Consider the following 13982-nt stretch of genomic DNA (forward strand, 5'->3'; position numbering starts at 1 on the left):
TGCTATACACCGGCAATAAACAAGTCAAAAGCGTGCCCCATGGCAATCAAGTCAAGAATAAATTAGAACAACGGTAGGAAAAGCAAGAAAAAACCATCTCCCAAAACCCAGAACGACTCCATCTCTCGATATGCTTTTGCAAACGCCCACCGAGGGATACATAAATTGCTATCATTATCTCGTCACCGTCAACACGACGAAGATCAATCATTGCAAAAACCGCACACCACACGCACCCCGGTTGGCCATCGAGAAGTCCGGAGTGTGCAGTTTTGGCTCACTGGAGAAGAAGAGTATGTGAGTTGCAAAGTAGGAAGGTTTCGGTTTCATACGGTGGTAGAGGGTGAACATGAATGTAGAAAATTGTTCTTTATTTGATGATCGATTCGAGCGAGTGACGAATGTGAATGAATGATTCCTGGAAGCTGCTGCAAAGGGTGGATTGAATTGTTGATGAGCTACAGCGAGTTCACAATGACGCATCGATGAAAGGAATCAGTCCATCAAAGATAATTGTTATAATGTTATCATTTGCATGTTTTCACCATGTATAAACATGAACCATATTAATTCCGCGTGTGCTATTGAAGAGTGACTATGGTCGATTATTTTTATTTCAAGTATAAAGAAAATGAATCCCATTTCTGTGGCGATTAAAATATTAATCATTTCGTTGTGCTCTGTTAATACCAGATAGAACAAGATGCAGCAATGATCGTATGGAAATGTTAAAACTGTCCAATTATAGCGATTTCCAAACATAGATTGCTTGGATTTACAATAGAATCATTTCTAGAATGCACTTTACCAAGAGTGGGCGTTGTCATAAAAAATCCTTCGACTGTTGTTAACGCTATTTTCCTACTGTTTAATGCAGTCAAGGCTAGTGTACATACAATGTTTGTTCAGAACAAACCTCTATGGAAGCTTTTAAGCCACTCACTGTCCTTCTTCTCCTTGTCCCGATCGTTGCCGAAAGTGATGAAATGTTACACCGACCACAACCTCACAGGATGTTAGAAGGTTCGCGATGGGACAGGCATTATGAGAGACGTCCCTGTCGATTGCTTTCTAGTTTACATACGGCGGAGTTCGATTCTCTTCACTTTGGGAGAGACTTAGCAAACCGTCGTTACTTAGGTCTCGCGGTAATTCGAACATCTGGATGGAGGTTGCATCGTGTGCAGTTGATGGCTTGTTTATTTTGCGGCTAAATGGTGTGGAGAGATCCTTGGGGGTGCATTATTGCATTAGCATGTCCTTTGCGGTTTTTGGTTGGTACAAGAGCGAGGTTCTGAACGAGATTGAATACTGTTTGCGAATGTTGAATAGTTTGTTATCAAAAGCGGAATCAATTTGTTTACTTTTGCCCCACTTTTGAAATAAGTAACATTTGTCTTTTTTTAAATGAGTTACATAATACATTTTGAAATTACTTTTAAGGATTTTATTAGGAAACGCTTGTATGGTAATCGTTTGGCTTGAAGAAAATTACTTCATTTTTAAATTGACAACCATCCGAACGTTGTTCTATTATTCATTGTTTGCCAGTGTTAGATTACTTATCTCATCCCTGGCCGATGGATTAAATTCGATCAATCGTTGCCAAAAGTTTAAACGGAAACCATTTAATGAGAATCCCTCGGACTTTGATGCTTTTTCAAGTTGCTCTGAAAGTAAGCTTTCCCAGCTCGTAGAGGCATATCCGCCTGTCGTCGGCACGAACGAAAAAGAACGAAACGAGCGGTTGAATTGGTTGGGTTTCGTTTTCAGCTTCGGTGAACATTTGCGGAACCATTTTGCGGACGATTTGCTTCGGAGCGGCACCGGAAATGGGGAACGATCAACTTCCTCCCGCGCAATGCAGTGACCCCGATGGTTTTTTGAGGCGGGCCCAGAACCGGTGTCAATGAGCTGCGCGGGCTGGAAAGTGAAATTCAAATCGAACTTTTATCCAAACTGGAGTGTTATCTCCAGTTTGCGGGGGGGTGGAGGATTTGTGCCGGAATCCTATATTTCTCCCGCTGCTCGCTGGCCTCCCCTGGGGCGGGAGATTATGCTACGGAAATGCGTTCGCGTTCGGTTCCCGTCAGTCACAGCTCAAGGTAACGTCGGTGGAGCAATATTTCCACGTCGACGCATAACAAGAAACTTTTAATTAAGCATTAAATTTTATACCGATCTCGAAAGCACAACTTCGGCGCACGGAAAACCCTCAAGATGCTGTTGATGATGCTGATGGTGGTGGTGGCGGCGATTCGCCGAGTCCACAGGAAGGACTCGGCTGAAACACCACTCTTCGGGGCCGATGGTAAGTTCAGCCACCTTCTAGATTGTGGCGGAAAACCCCCCGAAGGCAGTTTAAGAGGGCCTTTTGAGTGGCCCGGACGGTCAGAAAGTAATCGGTTAACGGAAAAGTTTGTTAATCCACATTACAATTAATGGTTTCTCGCAGCTGGGCGGGAAAGAAGCGACGGGACTAGCTGGGAACCGGTTGGGCTAGGAACGCAATTGGCGTCGGGTTTCCTCCCGACCTCGACGCGGGTAATGAGGAGAGTAATTTTCAGCACAAATTTACCGCACGCAAACGGTCTTGGCGCTGGCAAAGATAGAATTGGGCTTCGATTTGGGAAAACTGATTCAAATAGCGCCCGGGGACAGTTCAGGAGTCTCTTTAATTGAATTAGTTGTAATGACACGGCTGCCGATGGCAAATGTGGTCCCGCTTCCCCTTGGGGAAGGCCTTTCCTTGTCGTCTAAATCTACGCCGGGAGTGTCGCAATCGTTGGTGTTTAGGCCTGCGGGATGAATGGTGTCGTTTTGTTGAAAGGTTAGTATAATTAGGGCCTTAATCAACTGGCATTAATCAGGGCGCATATAGTACTGTTGCTGTTGCCCTTAGCGTTTTCTCCCCCGGGGGAAAGGTTCTTTTGCGTGAGTGTTCCAATTTGTTTTACGATCAGTTGGTTTCAATGGAAACATTTGTTGGGACAATGTTAAGTGGTCAGGGTCCTTACACATTTGTTGCTGAATGATTGTTTAAATGGATGATAACTTCTATGGAAAGCATAGAGATTGTTGAAATTTATAGAATCAGTGAGGGATGTCGTTTAATTTAGTTTAATCGTGTTTGTTTTTGTCAATTACCTGCCCTACTTATGAGTTTTCCACAATTTGCAGCATCACAGCTGTTATACAAAAAAAAAAAGAACGCGCTGAAAAGATGACGAAAGTGAGGTATATGCGCAACAAAACTTCCCGCTTGTCGTTTACGTGCTGCACTAACTTTGTCTGCCACACGGGTTTGATCCTTTTGTTCGGAAATGGTCTAGATTTTCCGCACAATTTCCCTTGTTTATTTGGTGTGGGTGTCGTTGTTGAAACTCTTCACAGAACTTCTTCGTGTTTTTTGTTCGTGTTCTCTTATTTCCTTCATTGGTACTGCTAGCATTTCAATCAGTTTTCGTTTGGTGGCAACTTTTAGCGAATAACTCGTTGTGGAATTCAAACTTCAGCTTAAGATGCTGTCAAGGCGAAGTTTGACGCAAGCGCGAAACATTTCTTTCATAGAACACGAAACACGATGCACCTGTCAGAGTGTGAAAAAACTTTCATCCGCAAACGGATGCACATGGTTTAAGAAAAACTACTATTTGCTTTAAGAGGATGTTTTGTTTCATAATCGTTTACAATGAATCGCGTTTTTTAATAAAGTAATTTTGCTTTAGTTGGATTTGACAGTAATGACAGTAATGACTAATAGATCCAAATATGGTTTGCAACAAACATTTGATAGCAACGATTCCATTGTTTTTCATTTGGTTCCATACATAATCATCTTTTGCTGTTTCCCACATGCCAATGCTGAATCGCTTTCTATGTAACATCTGGCATCCGGTGTTTTCCCCAGCAGCACGGAGGTTAATTATCACGGGCCACGCCAGCCGCCTCGGTTCCGGGTGGACCATTCGGCTCTAAGAAGCTTTGATCCTTCCGTTGTCATCCACCCTGCCGCGCTACCTGCCCAAATTCGTCCACACAATCGGCTCGCTCGAAAAGCGTATTACTTACAGAAACCCATTAGCGGCTCATTACGGCTAATGTGCGGGGCGGAGACCCAAGCTTCAGACCCACAGCGAACGGCATTCCGTCGTTTAACACTTTTATCCTTCTGGTTGATTAGCGAGCTCTCGGAAGTGGCCGGACTGCGTGCGCCAAGCTGCCGTTGAATCGAGGAATGGTCCTCCCTGGGAGCTTTTCTTCTTTCGAATGCGCACGGCGGTTTTCGGAACGAAGAAGGCTGGGCGGGCGTTTTTAACAGGCTTTCGGAGGAATTAGTGCGGGATTGGGTAAGTTGGGCCGCTTTTTTAATCCCTGTTAAGAGCGTATTGAAGATTGCCTTCACAATTAGTGGAGAAGAATGTAAATGAAATTGCTCTTTAAATAGGATTAAATGCCCATGCTGGGGGTAAGTTGGGGCGGCTAAGTTTAACAATTATGGCGAGCGCTGGAAAGAATATGAAGCCTACTTAAACTGTGCTGTACGAAAAATTGGGAATAATTATATCATGGACAGATATTTAGAACATGAGTAAGTTTTATCCAGCTGCTGAGACATGCTATTGAACATTCAGCAAAAGGTTTAATGTTGTTTGATGAGAAAAGAAAACGCATGCCATACCGATACGAAGAAGAACAAGAATAGGTAACGCGTTTTCCTCGTGTGATGATAATTTCCATCGATTGTGTTATCATGCGTAACGAATCGGTCACGTTATTCTTCTCCTACCTACCGTTACCACGACAAAGCAGATACTGCCCGGAGGCATAAAATTTAATGAAGCAGCTAAACGACCCCGGCATCTGGACCGATCCGTCCCGTTACCTGTTTCACCGCACAGTGGCGCAAAAATGCTTCAATTATGATGGCGCTATGCCTGGCTGAGCAATCAGTGAGCCGTCTGATGGATGCTAAATAACAGCACTCACGGTAAATCATGGTCCCGGTCAAAAGCCATGCGATTCGAGAATGTTTGTTGCGGTGCTGGCCCGAGGCCCTTCGTCCCATTAATCTGACGGTGCTCGTTTGCTGCTAATCTAATTTTCGGACTGCTTGCACACAACACCACGGCTTCGGTAAGCATTGACCTCGGGCACCGACGGTAGCTATTGTGGTGGAAATAATTGCAAAATGTTGCTGTTTCTTTTTGCGAGCGAGACGATTATGCTCCGGCGCTAGAATCTAATGGTCGAGAAACCAATTTAATGCACGATAAAGAAACGATTTTTTACAAAAAGCATGGGAGGCTTTGATCAATCAAAGCATATAGAAGGTAATGCCTAAATAGGTGCGTCGATCAAAGGAGCTTATCGATGGTAGAGGAGTTGATTTTTAAAGCTTACGAGTTTACGAGTGTCAGAAAGTTTTACTGATTATATAATTTATGTCAGGCTTTAAAAATCGAACGAGAAAATATTGCACAAGTCCAATGAAGCATAAAACCGAGCTGATTAGCATATTTGATTTATAAACTAAGCACTCCGGCACTAGCTTTGTCATGCATGTCGAATGTTTATTATTGAATGACGCCAGATAATAAACCATCGCCTAGCGGTTCTATAGTTATTTATTTTCGTTTACCCTTTTCCCATCGCGTTCCTTCGCCTGATCTTTATGTACAATATGACGGGTTCGATAATAAATATGGAAATTATGTTGCCAGCAGAACAAATAGCCTCAATCATTTCGCATCGCAGTGTGCTGTGCGCCGCGGCCTAACAACTCTGAAGGGTCCAACCGGGTAAACCGGGGGTTAGTGAATTAAAATTGATGATAATCGTGACTGCCGTCACTGTGGGCGACATGCGCCGCTGTTGTGCGGAATTTGTCACATTCATAAAATATTTGTTTTCGGTCAGCAATACCGATTTTCCATTCCGCTTGACGCCGAAAACCGAACCGCCAATGGTTGAGCTTTTCCAATGAATAATGGATAAATTGGCAATATGGTACCGCTCGCGTTCTTGAGGCAATGGAACGGGGATGCAGCGGTTTGTTTCAAACTACAAAGTTGAACCGAAAATCCGGAATGATGGACGTACGTTAATTTGTGACTACAATCAATTGGATATGCTGAACGTTTTCTGCCACCACGGCGACGTGCCTAATTTGTCTCACTCGACAGGATTGGGATTGCGGATGGTTTAGTTTACGATGCATAAAATCCGTTCGGAAAAGTTATTTCATTTCGCAAGCACACATGATCCGAAACAACCGTACGTCAAGGGAAAGTGCTGCTGCTTCGATGCTATCGTTCAACGGGGGTTTAAATGTGTGGTGTGTACTGCAACAATAACGATACATTTGGCATTGGACATTTTACTCTAACTCTTTAGTGATGGCATTTGCGATGAATAAAAATGTAAATTTAATCCATGAAACTTCGGGCACAAAAAGCAGATCCCTGTGACGTAAACTAATTTCGCAATGCAAATAAGTAAATGAATATTCAGAGTGCTAATTACATTCTGACGAAAGACATTAAATAATGAATGGGGATTTGGGTCAGGTCGAACATCTTTATTGCTCGTGTGTGGTAATAACCGTATGACGTAACGGAGAAGGGAGAATAGAAATTGAATGTTTCAATCGCCACCAAGGATGACCAACGTATTGGTTAATCACTTCTGTTTAGCAAAAGCTTCCTACCACCTTAACCACCATCTCGGAGCAGTCTGCTAAAACCACACTGTTTTGAGGGAAACCGTGCTCAAAGATATACGTTTATCGTAATAGTTTATTCATCGAACTTCTTCGGTTTCCAAAGAGAAAGCGGAAACCATGCAAACATTAGCTTAGGACGCAACCGACCGGATGAAGTTTTCTTCGTCACCACTTAATTGATCGTTCGACACTGAAAACTTAGAGGCCAACCCCTCCCCATTTTTCGTGTTTCGATATGGTTCTGGAGAATATATTATTTAAAACGAAATGATGTTTGTGAGGCACTTTAAGGAACACAGGACAACAAACACGATACGGTGAATCTTTGAAACATCTTCGGGGACTTTTGTCGAAACCGTCTCGGGTGGTTTCAGATCATTAGTGTTTTCTCCTAAAGCCAGTTGTAAAAAAACCTTTAAGACAATTTTCCTCAGTCAATATATTGCGTGAAGCATTTTTCCCCATCATAAAAGTTCATTTTCCCTCAATCTAATATATTCTTGGTGTTTTAATTAGTATACTTCAATAGAACCCTTGGGAGTTGAAACTGCCTTACATAAAAATCAACCATGGCATTTTCGGTGACACATGATTGGCACAGTTAGATCTATATGCTAATCGTGGGGCGCCCCAAAAATAATACCCCATGCCCAGGTTCAGTTTTTGAAACGTTGAGCCTTTCCAATGGACAAGTACGTACCATTCGTAGATGGTACACGTGTCACCGCCTGTCAAAGTCAGTTATTTTAGATGGTACGATGAAATTCCAACACCGGCGCAGGGAAGTTAAAAGTGTACCCTCTTAAATCCGGCGTTGGAAGGTAGCACGAGGTACCTTGGGTAAGGAAGGCTGGTGGGAGAGGTGTGAGAGTGGGAAGTTGCCCAAATTTGATTATACATTCTGGACCTATCTACAGCCGCTTCGAGTCACCCGATCGTAGCCAAACTCTATACTGATATGCGTGTGTATTTTAAAGCTCGTGGAAAACATTTCAAAAGCGACCCGACGTGTGCTTGTATGCGTAGTCCCTACTCTACGCTCCTGTGGTAATAATGACATTCCCATTGAAACCGTGTTATCAATAAATTTACCGTAATGTCATTCACCGGATTATTACATTATCACCTTAAATCGCAAGCAGCTCTATTATTATGCATCGAAATGTGCGGCAGAAAAGAAAACGGCAGTGAAAATTCCACAACCTTAATACTCAACTTTGCGCACATTGCCGGAAGCGGATGTAGCGAAGAAAAGGTAGAAAAGTGTACGCTCGCATATTTGCTGCATGCGGAAAGAAGCATAAAAGTGAAGGTGAAGGAGAAAAAACCGAGGAAAACCTGCTAGTCACCAGGTGTGCCCGACGTTTCTGAGACATATTCTGCAAAGTATTGAGAATGAGGTCGTTTATTTTCTTTTTTTCCCCCCGATTTTTCCTCGCCCGTGCTATTTCGGTTTGTTTCCGTGCGAGGGCACCCGCGATGATCCGAACCTTTCCGGGGAAAGGAACTCAATTTACGGAAGTGAAATCGCATTGTAAACGTGGTACACATGGCCCGTCGGTAGGTTCCCAGGGTGGCGGCATCGAGGAAATAAAACAACAAACAAACATCAGTTGAATTTGCTTCGGATGCTTCGTTACGGATTCGATGGCATCGATGAAGCACGGCGTGAGCGTAAACGATAGAACGAGCAAAAAAAAAAGCAGTACTCGAAAAAGGGATGTGGCTGTGCGGGTTCGTATTTGCTACCGAAAGCGGTTGGTTTCCACCGACAGGTTTACTCGTGGGCTTTAAGTTGTTTTAGCGATTCGGTCGATGGATTTTCCCTTGTACTAACGGGGGTTCCCGGGGTGACGAATGTTTGAGTATGGGTGGTTTCCTAACCATTTGGTAAACACAAAATGAACGAATTTAATTTTCGCTGTACGCTTGTAGCTTCGAAAAAAGACCAAAAGAAAGCAATTACGAAGGTTTTTCTCTTTCGAGTTAGATTCAATTTTTATCATTTCGTAGAACGTTCAGGTTCAGAGTTGAGAAATTTTCATAACTTTACCTTTCTCATGTAAGAAAAATACTCACTGCATTATAATCCAAATATGTTGACTTTTATTAAACCATTTTCGTCTCACAATAATTTGAGCTTTCGTTCTCGTTCACAAGGTTCTCTAACAGCGGGTTTATTTACTTAGGTCTGGACATGGCTATGGGTCGGATTTGGAGGGTTTTCTTTCGACTTTCTGCATCGCTGCACTGTTCATAGTTGCAGTGAAATCTGTGGGTTTAGCTATTGTTTTCTCTTATCGCGATGGTAGGTTCTGTATTTCGTTCACTCGATTTCACTCTTTTATTTACATGTTCTTTACGTGGTTAGTGCATTTCGTAGATATACCACAGGGAAAATGAGTGTCGTTATTATGTTGTTTGTTTCGGTGTGGTATCTGTTTATCATTCCCAATTCATTTGGAGTACATTCGACGTTTGTCTTGTGCACCATGTTTTATATCTACCTTTCTTATCATTACATAGTCACACTCATCATTCACGCCAAAACGGGTGAAGAGGTTTTATTAAATGTTCACCTTGTAGGATGTTTTCCGGAGCCACTTTTTTTACAATGTTTGCAAAGGGTAGATCACATTCAATAGTGTGTTCTCTAATGTGTCTCCCGTGGGATGAACCACTTCTTCTTTATCGTAGTTTATACAGGACACTTCTCGTATGAATCTCATCAATATCACTCACAATTTATTTTACTTCCCGCTGACTGTTTTGTGTTTTGTTTTTGGTTTTGATTTCCTTTCAATTTGTGTTACGTTGAGTTAGCAATCCGTTCATGTTAGGTTAGTGTTTGGATGGTTTCCGAGCAGCGACCGTTTTGTTTTCAAATTTTCTCGCTTATTCCGTAACTCGAGTGTATTATACACAATATTCTATCAGGTTTTCAGTGTTTTGTTCGTTTTCTACTATAAAAGTATCGTCCACAGTACGTTAAACGCAACGGGCAATTTGATTAATGTTATTCCGTATAACTATATGTACAGTTTGACCTTCTTCGGTTTTCAAGATTTCGAGACATGGGATGCTGGAGTAATACCTACTAATCAGTGATGGTTTTTCTGTTTTTGTGTCGCTGTGCGCTATCGTGTGGCATCAGATTTATAATTATTGTTCTATGAAACGGACGTTAACATTGCACGAAAGATTAACATCCTCTGGTGTGGACGTGAATGAAAAAATGTGATATCTTTCGCTCTGTTAAGTTTTTAAATTAGGTCCTGATAAGTGAATCTCTCGTGCTTGGGGAGTTTTTGCTGTCGGATAGTTTTGCTAACTTAATTTCACCGTACAGATTTATTTACTTTTTACATGGTTCTGATTTAAATCAATGATGTTTCTTAAGGTTTATGTCGGTTCATTAACACATCTTTAACACAAAACGGATCACCTGATATGTCACGACGGCAAGTGGCAAATGCATGTGCGATGCCAAAAGGACTGCGTTGCCGTGGTCGCCATGTTGCATCGCCGCAGGGTTTTCACCTATAGAAAGTATACAAACAAATACGAGGAAAAGAGGAGATTTTTCAGCATTGAACGTCAACGTAACTTTCTTTACAGAGAATATCACATCGAGCTGGGATTAACATCGGTTGGTGACCATCTAGTGGAGGAAAACAAAAAAGTGAATAGACCTTACCATTCAGGATGTGCACCAGCGTCGATGCAGCGACGGCATTGTTCGACACGCATGAGTAGTTTCCGGAGTTCAGCGTGTTGGTGTGCGTTATGACGAGCTCCGAGTAACGATTATCTGAGAGAATGGAGGACAGAAGGATGTAAAAACGGGTTGGGCAATCATTTAAATATGCAAATGGTGGTATTATGCATCCATGTGTCCTGCAATCGTTCGAACAGGAACAGTAGCATTCACTCGCATTCACTCTCTTTTATAGGACGCTTTTGTGCAAAATTGGAGCAACTGTAACAGTTTTCCATTCAGCCATTAAATGTAAGGATAATGTAACTTCGAAATCATGGAATGATAACGAGTGAAACAGAGATGATAGAGCCTGGCGAAAAGCCTCTGCTTACCCGCCTCCGTCGACACATTGACGCCCCGGTGCGTGTCGTAGTTGATCATGCGACTGTTGTGGTACCAAAATATGTACAACGGTGGTTCATTGCTCTGCACGACGCGACACGTCAGTCTCAGCATCGATCCCGGCTTCAGATACTTTTCCGAGGGACCGAAAATTTCCGCTTTCGCTTCTGTGATTGACAAAGTGATACAAACCGGGCATCAGATTTCATTAGTTCATTGACTTTAAGGTGGATGGGGAAACTGAGTGTTAATTACTCACCCACGACGTCCAGCTTGACAAAGATCGACGTCGGTGGATGCGTCGACACCTGACACTCGTAGAGGCCGGCATCTCGCAGTTGAACGTATTTTATCTGCAGAGGCCATTCCTGAGAGATAGGAAAAGTTTTTAAAAAAATGAGGTTTACGACGTTTAATATCATAGTACATTTTTAAGAATATTTGTTACTTCCGAAAGTGAATTTTTAAATGATTTATTTCTCCCAAGCATTGCTGATGGAGGCGCCCAGTCATTTATGCTCACGATGGAGGCGCATGGTGGTTCATCGCGTTAAAAGTCATGCGTGTCGCATTCTTTGATGTAACGGTGATGAATCCACTTACCTCCGTGTCATCCGAGTGAATGATGTTGAACCGCTCGTCACTGCTGTAGGTGGTGTACCCTATCGTTAGTAGGTGATAATCTTTCCGCCTAATCCACGACACCTGCGGGGCGAGAATGGTTCTCATAAATTGGCTACATCGGATCAATGGTGACAGAGGTGACGACGGCCTACTTACCACTCCCTCACCGATGTTCCGGACCGCACACGGGAGCACCGCTATCGAGCCGACCTGCGACGCGATCCTCGTGTGGTTGTCGGTTTCGAAGTACATTTTGCTGACGTTGCCCTCGGAAACCAGGGCGTCACCCGTGTCGAGGCGGTTCATGTTGCCACTGGGCTCGGCCTCGGACGGAGCACTTGCCCGAGGGTGGGTTTTGACGTTAGTTTTACTACTACTACTGCTGCTACTGCTGCTTGTTGTGAATCCCGCAGGAACCTTCTGACCCGGACCTATCTTCGACCCGGACGCTTCTTTACCATCGTCGGCAAGTATTAGATTGGCGCTAGTGATTTTACTAAACCTACTTCCTTCGACGACACCCGACCCCACGGAAAAGGTGTTGCTGGAGGTGGTGGAGTTGGTATCGGCTGACCTTAGGGTCGTCTTTGAGTCCTTACTATTAACACTCTGGCCATCTTTTGGTGAACCACTGTTTTCTGTCAACTGCGTGGATGACGGAATCGTTTCTCTGAGCCTCTCTAAACCGCTTAAAGGAGGCGTTTTCCCTTTCGAACCGACCGCTCCTTGTGAGTTCTCTTGAACAAGTGCTTCAAAGCGTGGCTGCGGTTCACTCGAAGGAACTGAGGTGGATAGAGGAGTGGAACGAGCATATCCCGAAGGGGATGTTGGGTGGGGAGTAGGGCTCTGTGACCAACTGCTGGTGGTCGTAGCCATGTTGTTGCTGGTGGAGGTAATTAGGCCTGCAAATGAAATCATAGTTGAAGCAGGTTTGTGAAGTTGGTTTATTTATGCGATTGTTTGTAGATTCTTTTTTGCACATTGAATGTGTGTAATTTTTCTTCTTATTATGGTTCAAAAGTCCTTGTCATTTGTTGCATGACGCAATGTGTTTCTGAGAAAGACCATGCGTGTGAAGCATTTCCTTTGAACGGATGATCCTTTTAAAACTTTTAATAAATGTGATTGCAGCTCAAAGGAGTCAAGAAAACGAAGTGAAGGTATGAATGTCACCTTTCGTGGAATCCATTTGCTAAACAAATTCAATTCCCATGTAGAGTGAGTAAGTGCTTCCTTGAGATGCTCCCTAGGCTATTTAAACAATTGTTTGCATTATACCCCTTCTATTTCCTCGAACAGTTGAAAAAAGTTGTCGTTCTCAATTTTGAAGAGTGGCTTAAATAACAAGAACTCTCATTCTATCGCTTCTCTTGATTGATGTCATTGGATGAGTGCATTTTTAGATGAAAGGAAAACATTCTGCTATATTGTTATACTTGTTTTGTAATGCAAAAAAAATAATTATGCTTATACACTCAAAAACATAAAGAAGTCTTTTCAATTCAAAATTTACATATGAAAAAGCAAACAAATACTCACCACTTCCAACGCTCGTAAACTCCAAAATGATGAGTACCGTGCACCATTTTGTGAGTGGTTCCAGCCGTCTGCTTCTATTTTCGCTCCTACCAGACATTAGTTCAAATTTCCGTGCTTTGGAAATGGTTCGGTGGACTTGCGGCCGTCCGGGAGTTTGGAACTCCTATTTAAATTTTCCGCGCTTCTACCCTCGAGCTCTTAGTGGTTTTTTTAGTCAGTAAGTGCGATGCAATGAACGAGATGGAAGTAGAAAAGGGGATAAATTCCAACGCAACGAGCGTTTCAACTCGGCGTCGAGTAACGTTAACGGGACCGTCGTGGTGATGCGATTACACAACTCATTGAACCGACTGCCATGCCATTCGGTGGATCCATCGCTGCCAGCGATTCGATGACCCGATTTTAAATGCTGTGTTGGTCGATTGACATTGATTTTCGGTTGATGGTTTTAGGTTTTTTAGCCACTGTTATTAGCACGATGGCATCGAGGTCAACATTGTACGGGCGGCTTTGCTGCCATCGACGGAGTTTCCTGGAACTGAAAAAGATTGAGAGAACTTTTAATAGGAAAAGTTGTTGCAAATATATCTCTAGTTTACATTAACAAATGATGTTTTCTTTAATTTAAAAGTGTAAACAGTCTTAGTTTACGATTTGAAAAACTTAAACAAGTTATATACCAACGATTTTCATAGTTTTGAAAACAAATGTGTGAAACAACGTAAAATTTCCTTCACGCCAATGACAAATACAAATTATTTCATTGTGTTTCTTCTTCTATTTTGAACTAGCGCTAACCAAAACATTAACAGACATAAGCCATGTTTTAGTCATTCGGATTCGATAGAAGCTTAAAGCATCACCAACAATTATCGTCCTTTCGCTTCTATGTACCGACCTGCGTAGGAGAAAAAAAGCGGCTTTGCATACATCCCAGAAACGATGTTTTTCCCATCGTTCAAATCCAATAATTCGTCCCTCTTGCGTTCCTAC

General features: G+C 42.7%; 1 protein-coding gene across 1 annotated transcript; it reads right to left on the reverse strand.

The window, feature by feature from the left end:
* Nucleotides 1–8828: 8828 nt before the first annotated feature.
* Nucleotides 8829–13086, reverse strand: LOC131267748 (uncharacterized). Its single transcript, XM_058270700.1, has 7 exons — nt 12990–13086; nt 11607–12352; nt 11430–11531; nt 11086–11194; nt 10817–10993; nt 10422–10535; nt 8829–10264 (listed from the first exon to the last, which is right to left on the reverse strand). The coding sequence occupies exons 1-7, from the start codon at nt 13084–13086 to the stop codon at nt 10140–10142; spliced, it is 1470 nt and encodes a 489-aa protein (XP_058126683.1). The 3' UTR covers nt 8829–10139.
* Nucleotides 13087–13982: the final 896 nt, after the last annotated feature.

Source organism: Anopheles coustani, chromosome 2, assembly GCF_943734705.1.
Source record: "Anopheles coustani chromosome 2, idAnoCousDA_361_x.2, whole genome shotgun sequence".
Taxonomy (NCBI): Eukaryota; Metazoa; Arthropoda; class Insecta; order Diptera; family Culicidae; genus Anopheles; species Anopheles coustani.